Raw genomic sequence first — 16,600 nt, 5'->3', positions numbered from 1 at the left:
AAACAGCATGAATTGATTATCTTACAATTCTGAAAGTCATAAATCAGTTTTACTGGACTGAAGTCAATGTTTTAGTGGGTTCATTTTTCTTCTGGAGGCTCTGGGACAAAATTGTTCCCTTGCCTTTTGCAGTTTCTAGAGGCCTTCTACATTCCTTAACTCATGGCTCTTCCTCCATCTTCAAAGCCAGGAGAACAGTTTCTTCTCTATTTTCTAGCTTCTGCTTTTGTCCTTATATCTTCTCTTTTTGACCTATCCTCCTGCTTCTCTCTTAGAAGGACCCTTGTGATTGATTAATTTGGGACTAACAAATAATCCAGAATAGTCTTTCCATTTCAAGAAGCTTAAACTTCATCTCATCTTCAAAGTCCCTGCTACCAGATAACATATACAAAGGTTTCAGGGATTAGAATGTGGAAACCTTTGCAGGGCTACCACATACCCACTTGCATAAAATCTTTCAATCTCTTCTAATGCTTTTAGGATAAAACCCAAACTCTTCTGTATGGCTTTCTTTCTCGTTTCCCACAGCACCTCTTGTTACTTGTCACTTTTCATTCTTCCTTCTTCTAGTATAATTAAACTTCTTTTAGTTACTTGAACATATGTCTCATGTTCTGCTTTAAAAACTTTAAAATATTTAAGTAGTTAATTAAATTTTGTGGTATGCATGATTTCAGTTCCCCAACCAGGGATTGAACCTGTACTCCCTGCATTGGAAGTACGGAGTCTTAGCCACTGGACTGCCAGGGAAGTCTCTAAATTTAATTTATTTTCACAGGGATATGGTTGATTTACAATATTAGTGTCAGATGTACAACATAATGATTCAAAATTTTCATAAGATTATACTCTGTTTAAAGTTATTACAAATTTATGGCTATATTCACTATGCTGTATAACATATGCTTTATAGCTTACTTATTTTATACATAGTAGTTTGTACCTCTTAATCCCCCATCCATCTCTTTTCCCGCCTCCCTGCTTTCTCCCCATTGGTAACCACTAGTTGGTTCTTTGTATCTGTGAGTCTGTTTCTGTTTTGTTATATTTGCTCATTTGTTTTAGTTTTTAGATTCCACATATATTTTTTTGTCTTTCTCTGCTTGATTTATTTCACTAAGTGTAATATCCTCTAGATCCATTCATGTTTTCACAAATGACAGAATTTTACTGTTTTTTTATGGTTAAGTAGTATTCCATTGTGTATGCATACATGTATACATATATGTGTGTGTGTGTATCACAACTTCTTTATTCACTGTTTCTTGATGGACATTTAGGTACCATATCTTGGCAATTATGAATAATGCTGCTGTGAACATAGGGGTACTTATATCTTTTTGAATTAGTATTTTTGTTTTCTCTGGATATATACCCTGGAGTGGAATTGCTAGATCATATGGTAGTTCTATGTTTATTTTTTTGATGAACCATCTCATCTTTTAAAAGATGAGAACAGCTAAAGTTCAGAGAAGTTAGATAACTCCTGGAAAGTTACATGGTTAGTGGTTGACTGATGCTTTTAGACTTTTAATCTTACCTTTTAAGTATCATGAAGAAAAGTTAGAGATCAAAAAAGTGGGAAGAAAATTATGATAAGCAACATATTTAAGTCAGAGAAGTAGAGTTTCAAGAAAGAAGGGGTGATCAACAGTGTCAAAATTTGAAGACAAATTCTGAGTAATCAAAGTTAAGAAAAGAACACTAGAATTTATTATTTTATCCCTGATAAATGTAAAATAGATGAAGACAATTAAAACAAGTGGCATTTGCAGGTAAAACTGTGCTATATTATTATTTGGGGATAATACTTTATATACTCTATATTTTAAACTGTAACATAAAGTTTAACTGCATATTTTCTGTTTGTTTCAGTTATAGCAAGATTTCTTGATACAGAGCAACTTCTTTCTGTTTTAGTTCAAATTCCAAAGCAAGACACGGTATGTTAATGTATACATGTTATTTTATTATATATTATGTGATATAACTTGCCTTAATATGATGTAACAGTTAGAAAATATGAAAGTCTTTTGGAAAAGTACTTTGTCATTACTATCTGAAATATTTTTATGCCTTTAAAGGAAGCTTTTCTCCTCAATGTGTTATCATATATGATATGCTTAAAATTAAAAGTTTATTAATTGAGGAATTGACATATTTCATTTATCAAATATTTATTTAAAGAGTTTGGACATAGTTTTCAAAACCCTTGGATTATGAAACATTTGCTTAATAAGCTAGATAAAAATTATGTTAGTTCCAAGGTCCTTTAAAAGATGATCATTATGTGAAGTTTGATTAGTTAGTTTTCAAGTATGCTTAACCTTTAAATATGAAACAAGGCTTTGGATTTTTACAAATTTAAATACTTAGTGCCTACAGGCACAGTCTATAAAGAAAATAATAGATGGTTTCCATTTCTCTTTAAAGTGAATTTAGAAATATTTACTTTAATCAAATACATTTACAGTTAACCCTTGAACAGTATGGGGGTTAGGACACCCTCTTCCCCATCCCCAGTGCAATCGAAAACCAGCATATAACTTTACGGTCAGTCTTCTGCATCCAAGGGGTCTCCATCTGCAGATTCAGCCAATTGGATTGTGTTGTACTCTATGTATTGAATAAAATCCACTATGAGTGGACCTGCACTGTTCAAACCTGTGCTGTTCAAGGATCACCTGCATGTTTTTGCTCATGTGCTTACAAAGGAAAGAAGTCCTGTATCAGTAGAATTTTATTTGAAATTTGATTACTTTGCAAATCCATTGAAGATTTATCTATATTTAGGAAGCCTTTTCATATGGTAGAGGAAATACTCTTAAGGTTCATTTATAATAAAAACATCATTATATGGAAAAGTTTTGGCTGTTGGACAGGAGGAGAATTGGGAATTTCCTTAAATAATTGAAACACTTTAAAATTCAATATGTGCAAGTGAGAGGTAACCTAGAACAACTGAAATCTGAAACAAAATTAATCAATACCATACAATGAGGTTAGAGGCATTCCTTCCACTTCAGTTTCTGATAGTGTTTGTGTATAACTGGTGTTAATATTTCTTCCTTAAATGTTTGGTGGAATTCACAAGTAAAGCTGTTAAAACTTGGAATTATTCTTTGTAGGGAGATTCTTGAGTATAAATTCAATTTCTTAAATAGATATGATGCTATTCAGGTTACCTATTTCTTCTGGAATGAACTTTTAATTAGGGTGTTTATTTCATTTGTACTTAATGAGATTTTTGGTATGTTACAATTTAAATCTGCCGTTATGGTACTTTTTTACATTTATCTCACCTATATTCTCTTTTCCTTTTCTTCTGCCTTCTTTTGGTTTAAATGGATATTTTTATGATCCCATTTTACTCCTCTGTTGATTTATTGGATAAGTTCATTGTTTTTTTATTTTAATGGTTGCTTTCAGGTTTATAGAATACATCTTTAGCTGAATTCAGTCTACCTTCAAATAATATTAGATCACTTCTCATGTGGTATAAGAAGCATAAAGTAGTGGCAACAAAAGCAAAAATAACACAAGCTGGGAATACATCCAATTAAAAAACTTCTGCTCAACAGAATATATATAGAGGGTTCTTCACTTTACTTCCAGATATGTTCTTGTTAACATGTGTCATTAACCTTTATTTTTTAACTTCTGTACTGGTTTAGCCACCAAAACCATATTTTGGAGCCATCAAATATTTTCAGACTTTCAGAGACTTAAAAATGAGTAATCAATTATGAATATAAACCCAAAGCACCAGTTAGCCCTTATGATCTTTTGCCAGATGTCCTGTTTTGAATGGTATTTTCAAATGAAAAGTATCTTAAGTAACAGTTTTACTTATGAATGACAGGTTTTAATACAGAAAAAATGCAACTCAGTGTAGGAATAGGAAATGGCTACTCTGTACTTACAATTAATATTAGTTTCCTGGGCCTGCTGAAACAAATACTATACACTTCATGGCTTAAACACTATAATTTTATTGTCACAGGTCTGGAAGGTAGAAGTCTGAAATCAAGATGTTGGCAGGGCTATGTTTTCTTTGAAACCTGTAGGAGAATTCTTTCTTACCTGTTTCTAGCTTTTGGTGGTTTCTTGGTAATCTTTGGTGTTCCATGACTTGCTGTATACATTTAATCTCTCTTTTCCTTGTCACATGGTGGTCTCCCTGTGTCTGTGTCTTCACGTGGCTGTCTTTTTATTTGTTTATTTATTTTTGACTGTGCTGGGTCTTTGTTGATGCACGCAGACTTCCTCTAATTGTGGTTAACAGGGGCTACTCTTTATTGTGGTGCATAGGCTTCTCATTGCAGTGGCTTCTCTTGTTGCAGAGCATGGGCTCTAGGGTGTATGGTCTTTACTAGTTGTGGCTCATGGGCTTAATTGCTCCACGGCATGTGGGATCTTCCTGGACCAGGGATCAAACCCACGTCCTTTGTATTGGCAGGTGGATTCTTAACCACTGGGCCTCCAGGGAAGTCCTTCACATGGCTGTCTTTTATTTGAAACCAGTCATATTGGATTAGGAATCTACCCTACTACAATATGATGTCATCTTAACTAGTTATTTCTGTGACTCTAGTTCCAAATAAGACTGCATTTTGAGGTACTTGAGTGTTTATACTTCAAAATATCTTTTTTTAGAGGGGGACACAATTCGACTCTCAGCTGTGTGTAAGCAAAGACTTTGTTTCAGTTTTATTATAGGAAAGAATTAATTATCAGGTTATGCCTGAGAGCAGTCTCATTGTTATAGCATTGTGTAATGTGTAATGTGTAGTATTACATGGTCATACATATTCATGCTTTAGTGTCACTAACTATAAGAATCAGTAATATACAGTTGACCTTTGGACAACATCAGGCTTAGGGGTGCTAACCCCTCTGCACAATTAAAATTCCTCATATAACTTTTGACTTCCTCCAAACTTAACTATCCCTGATAGCTCAGTTGATAAAAAATTGGCTTGTAATGTGGGAGACCTGGGTTCGATCCCTGGGTTGGGCAGATCCCCTGGAGAAGGGAATGGCTACTCACTGCAATATTCTGGCCTGGAGAACTCCATGGACTTTAATAGTCCATATGTTTTGTGTACAGTATGTTTTTATACTGTATTCTTAAAGTAGGCTAGAGGAAAGAAAATATTAAGAAAATCATAAGGAAGAGAAAATACATCTCCGTTACACATATGTGTTTATTTTAAAAGATCCGAATTTAAGTGGATCCATGCAGTTCTAACCTGTGTTGTTCAACGGTCAGCTGTACATATTTTTGCATTAGATCATTTCTGGTTTTATTAAGAAAGGAATCTCATTTTAGCCAACTAGCTCTCTGGGAAATATCTGTGATTAACTAACCAGCTTCTGTAATCAATTTGACTATCAGATTTTAGAAAAGCCAGAGAGTTTGGTATAAGGTAATTCTGCACACTGAGAATCTGGAATCTTTCTTCTTGTTCAGAAAAGGCAATCTGTAACTAGCTCCATAAGGTTATTAAGGGCCAGTGTTACTTATCATCCTTTTTAGTTTTGGGGGGACCAGTCATAGTTGTAAATTTTTTCCTAACCAGCACATATGTCCTTTTTGGAGGTTTTTTAAAAAAACACTTTTCAGATGAGATTTACTAACTTTTAAGGAAACTTAAGCAATATATTGACTTCATACATAATTCATAAATTTCAGTCTTCCTTATACTGTTTCTCAGTTGATGTTTTCCTAACCATCTGGAGATATATTTAAATGAGACTTTAAAGTAATTTAATATGAGCATCTATATCTTAATTAAACACAATATTTACTAAATTAGTTCAGACTTGTGCTGGTTAAATGGCATGATTTGCTTAAACTCATAGATGAACTAAATGTTCTGTTGGCTGAATTTTTTTTTATGATTGGCTTAAACTTCTGAATTAACTAAATGTTCTCTGAAAATTCCCGGTGTGAAATTGTTTACCCAAGATGAATTCTTATATTTTCTGTTAAGAACATTGATTTTTAGAAAATGCATATTTTCCAATCACAAGTATTCATTGAAAATCAAACTTAAATTTCTTTTTTTAATTAATCCAGATGTGTTTTCTTTTTATGTAGTCTTTATAACCTTACTGTTTAATGTATTTCATTAAGAATGTTTGTATTTTCCATTATAAAACATCCAAAGTACTTCCTCCCACATTTGAAAACTTTGATATTAAATAATTTTTTCAAGTTTTACCTAAGTTCTAATTTTTTCCCATTGATTTCAGACTGCCATAAAGAGTATCTGGGTCATGGCTCTTTCTTTAATTAACTCAACAAGTTATTTTACCAAGCACTGTGGTGAGTGCTAGGGATATAGTAGGAAGTAAGTCTCTAATCCAGAGGAATTTATAATTCATTTTGAGGTTTTGTTTTCTTTTTTTTTAAAAAAGCAATTACAGCATAGTGTTATCAAGAACTGTAAGGGATATGATATTCTACCCTACTTCCAAAGTGACAAGTTAGCCTGCCACAGTTTGATAAATGCTAACAGAAGACACAGACTCCTAGATCAGAGAGAAAGGACTTATACTCATAACAATAGCCACAGCCAGACTATCAACATTTTCTTGCACTGCTTCCCCAAGCTCCCTTTCCAACAGGGTGATGTGAAGAGGGCAGTGTGACACCTGCACATACAGTGTTTTACAGGAGAGAACTGCTGATCTTAGGGAACCTGAATCTTATGGGCAGTAAGCATGTGTGCTCAGCTGAGTCTGACTTTTTACAGCCCCATGGACTATAGCTCGTCAGGCTCCTGTCCGTGGAATTTTCCAGGCAAGAATACTGGAGTAGCTTGCCATTTCCTACTCTAGGGAATCTTCTTAACCCAGGGGTTGAACCATATTTGCCTGCTATTCTGCAGGGAGGGCCCATCTTTATTTTCAAGAACTGTGAGCAAATCTACCCTTTGCCCTAGAAGTGGACAATATGTCTTTCAAGTCCATTCACTATACAAACATCCTTGAAAAGTCTGTGTAGAACAAAGGCAGTCAGTGCCTTTGCTCATTAGATGTGGAAAAATGCAAAAGGCTAATAGAGAGTTGTCTCTCAATTCTTCTTGGTGAGACTCTCTTCTTCACTTTGAAAAAGCAAACTGTAAAGAGACTTTATGTGTGTGTGTGTGTAAGTTGCTCAGTCAGGTCTAACTCTTTGCAACTCCATTGACTTAGCCCACCAGGCTGCTTTGTCCGTGGGATTCTCCAGGCAAGAATACTGGAATGGGTTGCCATTCCCTTCTCCAGGGATCTTCCTGACCCATGGATCAAAATCATTGTTCTATTGTAGCATAACAAATGACCCCAACTATAGCAGCTTAAAACTATACATATTTATTACCTCTCAGTTTCTGTGGGTCAAGAGTTTAAGGTCTTACAAACTGCAGTTAAGGTGTCATTTGGGGCTGGATACTCATCTGGAGTACTCACCTAGGGGAGAGTCTGGTCTGCTTCCCTGCTCATGTGGTATGGACAACATTTAGTACTTTGAAACTGTAAAGTTCATAGCAATTTACTTTTGTCAATGCTATCAAGGTTAGGAGAGATTGAAAAGAGACAGAGAAAGAAGAAGCAGTAAGGAAATCACCAGTGATATAAGAGGTTAAGAGAGTACTTGTGTAATACAACTCCTCTACAGCAGATTTTCTTAACTTTGTACTATTTATGTGTTGAGATGGTAACTCTGTTACTGTTCTGTGCATTCTAAAATGTTTAGTGGTATCCAAAGCTTCTACCCACTAGATGCTTCCCTGGTAGCTCAGATAGTAAAGAATCCTCCTGCAACATAGGAGACCTGGGTTTGATCCCTGGTTTGGGAATATCCCCTGAAGAAGGAAATGGCAACCCACTCCAGTATTCTTCCCTGGAGAATCCCATGGACAGAGGAACCGGGTGGGCTATAGTCCACGGGGTTGCAAAGAATTGGATACAGCTGAGTTTCTAAGCATGGCCCATAGCTTCTACCTGCTAGATGCCAGTGGAATCCAATTGTTACCTGTTGTGGTCTTTAACAGACCGGGACCTGGGGACTGGAGTTGAAAAGAAAGAGAGAAAGAGCAATATCCCTTGGGTTACGTGGAAAATCAATAAAGCTCATACACAGGACTTGTACCGCTCATGAAGGCACAGGGCGTCCTCTCAAGGAGGTCTTGAGAGCCCAGGCGAGAAAGTGAGCTCAGTAGGTTTCCATGCTCTGAAGAAATAGCCGGAGACAGAAAGAAGGACGTGGGGGACCCAAGTCTCTAGTGGAACAAGAGTACTTTATTAGCAGAAATGCATGCTTGTATATCTTTAGTAAAATGATTACTCAGCCATTAAAAAGAATGAAATTGCACCAGTTGCAACGAAATGGATAGTCTGTTAAGTACAAGGTCGCTGAAGAGAGTCACTGAAGGGAGTCACTTGAAGGCAATCCAAGCAGGTGCTCTTTCCCATGATTTCAGTCCTGAGAACTGCATGCAGCTCTACTCGTTCCTGTATTCCAGGAACTGATAAGGAACAGAGAGTCCTTGAGAAATGGCATACAAAGGAAGAAAATGCAACATATTGGATCCCTTAAAGTTGAATGTCCCCTGACAGTTACCCTCAACTGTTACAGCCAAAAATGTCTTCAGGCATTCTGAAAGTGAACATTCACATGATGACCAGTCAGTATTCTGCCGGTACTTCTGAAACTCCCCTTCTGGGCTTTCCTGGTGGTCCAGTGGTTAAGAATCTGCCTGCCAATGCAGGGGACATGGATTTGATCCCTGTTCTGGAAAGATCCTACAGTCCATAAGGCGACTGAGCCCAAGCACCGCAACTACTGAGCCTGAGTGCCAAATTGCTGAAGCTTATGCAGCCTAGAGCCCATGGTCTGCAACAAGAGAAGCCACTGCAGTGAGAGGCCTGGGCACTGCAACTAGAGTACCACCATGCACAGCAACAAAGACCCAGCACAGCCAAAAATAACAAAATAAAAACAAAACAGGAAACTCTCCTTCTGCGTCTTCCTGTTCATTATTTTCTACCTCCTTCTGAAAAGAAATCACTTTTTATTAATTACTTTTTAAGTTAATTTTTCTTTATAACTTAGTTTTATCAGTTCTTTAAAAAACTTTACATAGGAATTATTCAGTGTATATTTTTTTAATCTCTGGCTTCTTCTATCCAACATTATGTTGGTAAGATTTAATCATGTTGTCACATGTAGCTATAGCTCATTTAGTTTCATTGCTATATAATATTCCACTGTATGAATATACCATTACTTATTACACTGTTGTTGAACTTTTGAGTTGTTGGCAGGTTATGGCAATTAGAGATAATATTGCTTAACAATTTTATATTTGTTTCTTAATAGAATTTTGGACATATTTTTATTGGGTACATAGGAATGGAATTTCTGAGTCATTAAGTATACCTTCAACTTTAGTAGATAATGACAAAATATTTGCCAAAATGTTTTTCAAAATGATTGTATCTACTAATTTACACTTACATCAGGAGTATATGAGAAGTCTTATTGCTCTTTTCCCAAACCTGATCTTGTCAGTTTAAAATTTTAGCTATAGTGGTTGGTAGATAGTAGTACTTCATTGTGGTTTTAATTGGCATATTGTGTTAATGAGGTTGAATGTGCTTTCATAGTATATTTACCTTTTGAATATCTGCTTTTGTGAAAGTCTTGCCCATTTTTCTATTGAGTTATCATTGTTTTTGATTTTCTCTTTATATAAACCCCTTGTTGATTCTCTGTGTTACAAATATTTCCCATTTTGTAATTGGCTTTTTTACTCATTATTGTGGGGTAGACCTTGTTGGTGTGACACCTACATCCTCTTGGTATTCACTTTAGTGTAAGGTATGCTTCTTTTTGCAAGCAGCTAAAACTTTCTACCTGAGGACTTTTCTCTGGTCCCAGGGAGACTAGTGAGTAATCAGTTGTTGCCTCAGTGCCCCAGTGATAGGTCTTGACCAGTACCGAATAGGAGTTGATGAATAAACACCCTTTTTTCCTTACCCCTGGAAGTAGTTCCTTAAAAAAAAAAAATGTTTATTTTCTTATTTGGTTGCACCATTCTTAGTTATGGTCCTCAGGATCTTCAGTTTTTGTCACAGCATGCAGAATCTTTAGATGCTGTCAGTGCAGACACATTTGAGAAAGTGGTGGCCTTCAATAATTACTTCTGTTCTTTGTGTTCACTTTTGTCCTTTGAAAAACTCCAAAGGCTTGTCTTTTAATGCAGGGTGCTAGGTCTTCATGTGACGAAGCAGTTTTGAAGGTTTCATGGCTTCGTTGAATAGCCTGCTGCCACATATTATACAGAGCAGACTTGGAGAATGTGAATCACCTGTTGCAGTGAACCCGTAATTTAAGAAGGACTCTTGGTATTTTAAGTGCAGCTTTTTTTTGTTGGCAGTCTTATTAGAGTCTTCTGCTATCTCATCATTGGGTCTTTCCTGTTTTTCAAAGAAGCTCTCCAGTGGGGTTTGCTTTTTCACTCATCTTGGCTAGGGTTAGCTTGTGGGCTTACCAAAACTGTGATCAAGACAAATGCACAGTGTGGGAAAGAGTTGTCGATGGAGGTGGTAAATAAAATAATGTGTGCCCATGCTCAGACTGAAATAAGTATTGGATTCTGACTTAGAGCCTGCTACCAGATACAGCTGTGCAATTGAAGTACATCAACTCCTTTGCCTCTCTAAAGCCTGACACCAGATGCAGCTTGTCGCTTGCTACTCAATGATAAGGTTTTGATGAGTCTGCAAGCAATTGATTTACTATGGTGGTTTCCCTGGTGGCTCAGATGGTAAAGAATCTGCCTGCAATACGGGAGACCTGGGCTCAATCCCTGGGTTGGGAAAATCCCCTGGAGAAGGGATAGGCTTCCCACTCCAGTATTCTTGCCTGGAGAATGTCATGGACAGAGGAGCATGGTGGGCTACAGTCCTTGGGGCCTCAAAGAGTCGGACATGACTGAGAGACTTAAGCACAGCACATCATGCTTGCTTCATGTCATATATATATCTTCTGTGCAGTCAAACCTATCTGCCAATGATAATCTATATTTGTCGCCATTCCCCACCGCTAACATCACCACATCAGTTCTTCCTCAGATCATCAGGCATTGAGATTCTTATATAGAGTGCCTTATATTCATAGTTCACAGTGGGTAGGGTTCACACTCCCATGAGAATCTTAATGCCACTGCTCCTCTGACAGGATTTAAAGCTCAGAAAGTAATGCAAGCAGTGGAGAGTGTCTGTAAATACAGATGAAACTGCTTGCTTACCTACCAGTCACTTCCTGGTGTGTGGCCTGGTTCCTACTAGGCCATTGATGACCCCGGACCTAGGTGGTTCTCCTGCCTAGGTTAATAAATAAAAATGTTTGGAAAAGGTAGGTGTGGAATGTTCAAAAGGAAAATTCATTCACATATTAAGTATTTACGGTGTCCACATTTGGATTTTTGTCTGAATAGGTTAATGCAGCTGAATCAAAGATAACAAATTTAATATACCTAAAACATACCTTGGAACTTGTGGATCCTTTAAAGGTAATTTATATGTGTGTGTCTTATATAAAAGATGTCTAGCATCAGTTTTTTAAAAGTTTTTGTTTTGAAAAAAATTCACATTTAGAGTGTTTTAAGAATAGAATAGTGAATTTCCATCTTTTCTCTCTTTCCACACACGGCACACACACATATTATTATCTTTATTATTACTGTTAATGAACAATTTGAGAATGAATTGCATTCTAAAGTGCATACGTCCTATGAACAAAGATGTTCTCTAGCATCACTACAATATAATTTAAAAATTCAGGATATCTAATGCTGATAAAATACTATTGCAGTTGACTATTGCATAGCATGAGGGTCAGGGCACCAACCCTCCCTACAGTTGAAATTCCACCTATAACCTATTGTTGCTCTTTGTATATTCAGCTCCTCAGTGTCCACAGTTCCTCCATATCTGCAGTTCTACATCTATAAATTCAGTCAACTGCAGATCATGTGGTACTGTAGTATTTACTATTGAAAAAAATCCACCCATGAGTGGACCTGCACAAACACTTCAAACCCGTATTGTTCAAGGATTGACTGTAAACTATGCATAGCCTATACTGTATTCACATTTTTCCGATCGTTCTAATAGTGTTCTTTATGGTAATTTTTTTTTTCCCAATAGAGGATCCAGTCCAGGACCAGGCATTGTATCTAATGTCATGGTTCTTTATACTTCTGAAAAGTTTTTCAGCCTTTTTTTTGTCTTTCATGATACTGACATCTTGAAGAGTAAGGGCCAGTTGGTTAATAGGATATTCCTGTTTGTGTGATTGTTTCTTCATGATTAAATTTGGCTTATACATGTTTGACAGTAGTACTCTGTGAGCAATGTTGTATTTTTCTCAGTATCAAGAGGCACATGTCACTTTTTCCTTCTTGGTGATAATAACTTTGATTAATTACTTCACTGTAAAGTTACAAGTAATCTGTGGAGAGATACCTTGAGACTGGGTAAATTTACTGGTCCTTGTCAAACTTTCACCCCTTGATTTTGGTATTTATTAATGACTCTTACCTGACATAACTGTGATGGTTACAAAATGGTGATTTTTCTCATCTATTTTTAAATTCTATATGGTGTAAAACATTTGAAAAACTTTGAATTAAAAGACAAAGAAGAATCACTTTTTAAAAATAAAAAATAATGAAAAGTGTAGAAAAATTTTGTTGTAAACTTTATTTTACTCAGACACATACAACAATTTGGCAAAATATTCCAAAAGTGTTGTCATCTTTCTTAGAATGAAAGAAGTATAATAAATCATCCCCCCAAACTGATAGCTGATGAAACACAAAATTTCAAACTTTGATATATCTAAGGCAAAGTCAAAATGACAAAGTTAGGAAAATGTTATCACAAATGACAGAAAATCTTTCTATTATCATAAAACTTATGTAATTTTATGAGAAAATACTGGTGTGCCAATGGAAATGTGGAAAATGCCAAAAAATGGAACCAAGTAGTTAATAAGTAGTATCAAAAACTGTTCAACCTTACTAGTCAAAGAAATGCAAATTAATAGTTTTTTTCTTAATGGATTCAACTTACTGCTAATGTGAGAACAATGAGACAGGCAATTTCATAGATAGCTGGTAGGAGTAAAAATTATGCATACCTTATAGGAATGCTTTATGACATATATCATATGTTTTGATGCTGTTCAGAACATCAGACATCAAAACATTCTAGAAATCTATTCAAAAGAACTGTTAAGAAATGTTGACCAATGTTTATGTCCAGTGATGGTCATTGCAGCATTGTTTATATTACTGTACATGGTGTAGAACTGTAATAATTAGGGGAAATGACTATTTACTTTCCACAGGTGGAATATTATGACTTATTAAAAATGTTTACCATGAAGGGTTTCTAATGCTTATGATGTAGTATTAAGTGGTGGAGAAAAGGATCGTATAATGATATAAATTTTTGATATGAAAAAGTGATAGCATATATACCATAATACTTGTCTTTGGAGGTATGATAGAATAATAAATGTGTTTCTTTATGCTTTTATGAATTATTTGTTTTTTGTTGGTATGTAAATATTATTTTTCTATTACAAACCAAAAAAGTTACTCATAGAAAACTAAAATAAGGTAAAAATCAGATTGTCTATATTTTCTACTGTTTTCTGTTTATTCAAATAGTGACCACACATAGTTTCCATTAAGCAAAATAAGAATCCCTACTTTTGTCATATAAGAATGGAGAACTTGCTCTGTTTACCAACATGCAAAACACTTTTTTAGTTTAATGTACATTTAACCCACATTTTGGAATTATACATAGAATACTCAGAATATATAATGATAACTGTTTAAGTTACTATTGACAATAAGTAGTTTAAAGTTAGTGATTAGCTAGGAGACAAGAAAAATAAGTCATAATAGTAAACCAGTGGGTGGTACTGTTTAGCCATGTGCTCTTTATCTGAAAATGGGCCTGATACAATGTTTTCACCTGCATACATAAAATATCTTTTATGAGTATATAAATAAGAAAATGAAGCAAGAAAGTACTTGGTAAAATGTAAAGTACTAAACAAGTCTAAATGTTTTGTTTCAATAATGTTTTAATTTATTATCCTTAACTATGTTTATCTTATTCTTTAATAGATTACTCTGAAGAACTGTAATACACCTTTATTAAGAGCTTATTATGGTTCCTTGGAAGATAAGAGGTCTTTGTCATTCAACTGTTAATAAAATAGCAGATTATTCCTTTCTTCCTGATCTTTACTGATTTTAAGAACTCTATTTGTATTCTGTAGGACAATTACTTAAGTGTTGGTTAACAAAAACTTTATTAAAAATTTATTTATATATTACATTTTATAAATAACGATAGGGTAACAGCATAATTTTTGTTAGTGGATAATTAGAATAGCATTAAAAATTGGAATCATGCAAAATTTTGATGTTTCTTTTTTAAGCTATTCTCCATGGAAAAACTTGCAAATCTAAAAATATATTAGTCTCTTATGTTAAATCATAAGGACCTAATTAACAAAAATAGTCTATATGAATACTGAGTAATATCTAATTACAGTTTAATTTTAGTATTGTGTTTAGCAGTGGCACCTTGTTTCTTGACCAAAAAGACTCATGATACTTAAAAACAGTTATTTTATTGATTCAAGATTCTCACCTTGTGTGAGGTCACAAAATGAGGTTAATAATATAACTGAATTATTACAGATAGATATAGAACAGAATAAAATAAAAGGTTAGGAAAATAGGTATTATCAGACTTATAGTTTGCATGATCACTATAGTAAGTTGTTATACTGTCTCACAATATGTTTGGTCTCTCTTGCCCCAGCTGAGGGCAAGGACCCTATGTTAATTCTTCTTTGACTCCCTGCACCTAACACAATGCTCATGGTATAAGTAAATGTTAAATGAGCCAATGAGCATGAAACCAGAATTTTATAATAGTGATTCAGGGATATATTTTTATATTCACAAACACAATTAGTATGTATAGTTTGGGAGATCTACTAGCCATTGTAGGATTATCCTTGGTGATGTCATTTTTTTAGGGAAGTACTTAGGACTGACAAAATAGTTTAAAATTGGTGTAGTCAGAGTCCTAACTTATATAGTTTCATATCTATATTATTTAACTATTTATTTGCAAAATGATTTTCAACAATAATTTTAAGAATATATGGTATTTGCTATCATTAACATATTCAAATTGCAAATTAAAATAACTGACTTATTACCTGTAATTTCATTTTCAGGTTTGGAATCATACTTGACAAGATTAAAACAGTAATTAATGATGATGCAAGATACATGAAGGGATGCCTGAACATGAGGACTCAGAAGTGCTATGCAGTGAGGTCCAACATAAATGAATTTCTTGACATAGCCAGAAGAACATATACAGAGATTGTAGATGACATAGCAGGTAGTTTAAGTACTTGAGCATATGTTTTCTGATTTTTAGAAATAAAGCTAACTGTTTTAGGACATGCTTTTTTTTTTTTTGCTGATGATATTAACCAGGCATAGTTTAATTTTATTTTTTGTTACCATAACAACAGATAAGATTAAAATGTATTATCATCTAAGGAGCCTTTAAAAAAAAATAAAGATCTCAAAATGTTAACATGTATCACTTCTTTTCTCCAAAGTTAAATATAGAGTGTCTTCAAATTTAAATATAGAGTTCAATGTTGCATATAAATTACGTGAAAAATACTGTCTATCAGTGCTAATGAGTTTCAGTGGAGGAAGAGATATTTTTGTCTGGGACAGGCAGTATTTGCAAGCCAGTACAGTAATTCATTTAATGAGTTTATTAATCTCCTAGTAAATATAGTAAAAAATCCTAGTAAAATCTCTTAGTAAAAAATCTCCTAGGTACTGGGAATACATAGTGAACAGAACAAATTCCCTGTCCTCATAAAGCTGTAATAATAGTAGAGACAGGTAATAAACACACAAACATATTTATGTATATATATGTGTGTATCCATATTGCTATATAAAGTATATTAATTATATATAGTGCATAATTTCACATAGATACAAGGTAAATGAAGAAAAAATAGAGGGATCAGAGAATGACTGGGTGTGGAGGCATACAAGATGGGAATGTTTTTAGTACATAAAATAGCCTAAAAAGGAATTCCACCCCCTCTTTCTTTTTTTGTACTTTAGTACAAACTAAAGCACAATGGCCTGAAGAAACCTTAGAGGATGAGTGAGGAAATTTGTTAGGATGGAATAAGGCTTTTCCTTACAGAACTAGTAAGAGATAATATGGTCAGAAATGTAGTCTGGGGATCAGAATTTAGTTTTTGAAGGTCAGTTTGGAGGTTTTTCCCAAGGAGAATGTAGAGGCAGTGAGATATTTTTGCTCTGTGGAGTGAAATTGATCAGGAAGATGTGTTGAATGAGTTTGAATGGAGCAACAGAAAGAGGAACTATTTTAAGCTACTACAAGTTAACACAGCAGGTGTATATGAGAAAAGAGAAATATGAAGGTTAAAGGAAGAATT

The 16,600-nt window shown here is 34.6% G+C and overlaps 1 protein-coding gene across 1 annotated transcript in view; it reads left to right on the top strand.

Moving 5' to 3' along the window:
• The window catches only part of MSH4 (mutS homolog 4), an 83,041-nt gene that overhangs the window by 33,284 nt on the left and 33,157 nt on the right, over positions 1-16,600 (top strand). Inside the window, exons 8-11 of the mRNA XM_052638118.1 lie at positions 1,879-1,946; positions 11,496-11,570; positions 14,205-14,269; positions 15,335-15,504. Of these exons, the coding sequence (XP_052494078.1) occupies positions 1,879-1,946; positions 11,496-11,570; positions 14,205-14,269; positions 15,335-15,504 (378 nt within the window). The remainder of the gene's footprint in view (positions 1-1,878; positions 1,947-11,495; positions 11,571-14,204; positions 14,270-15,334; positions 15,505-16,600) is intronic.

The sequence above is a fragment of the Budorcas taxicolor genome, chromosome 3, assembly GCF_023091745.1.
Source record: "Budorcas taxicolor isolate Tak-1 chromosome 3, Takin1.1, whole genome shotgun sequence".
Taxonomy (NCBI): Eukaryota; Metazoa; Chordata; class Mammalia; order Artiodactyla; family Bovidae; genus Budorcas; species Budorcas taxicolor.
This window is presented reverse-complemented; position numbering and strand designations above follow the sequence as displayed.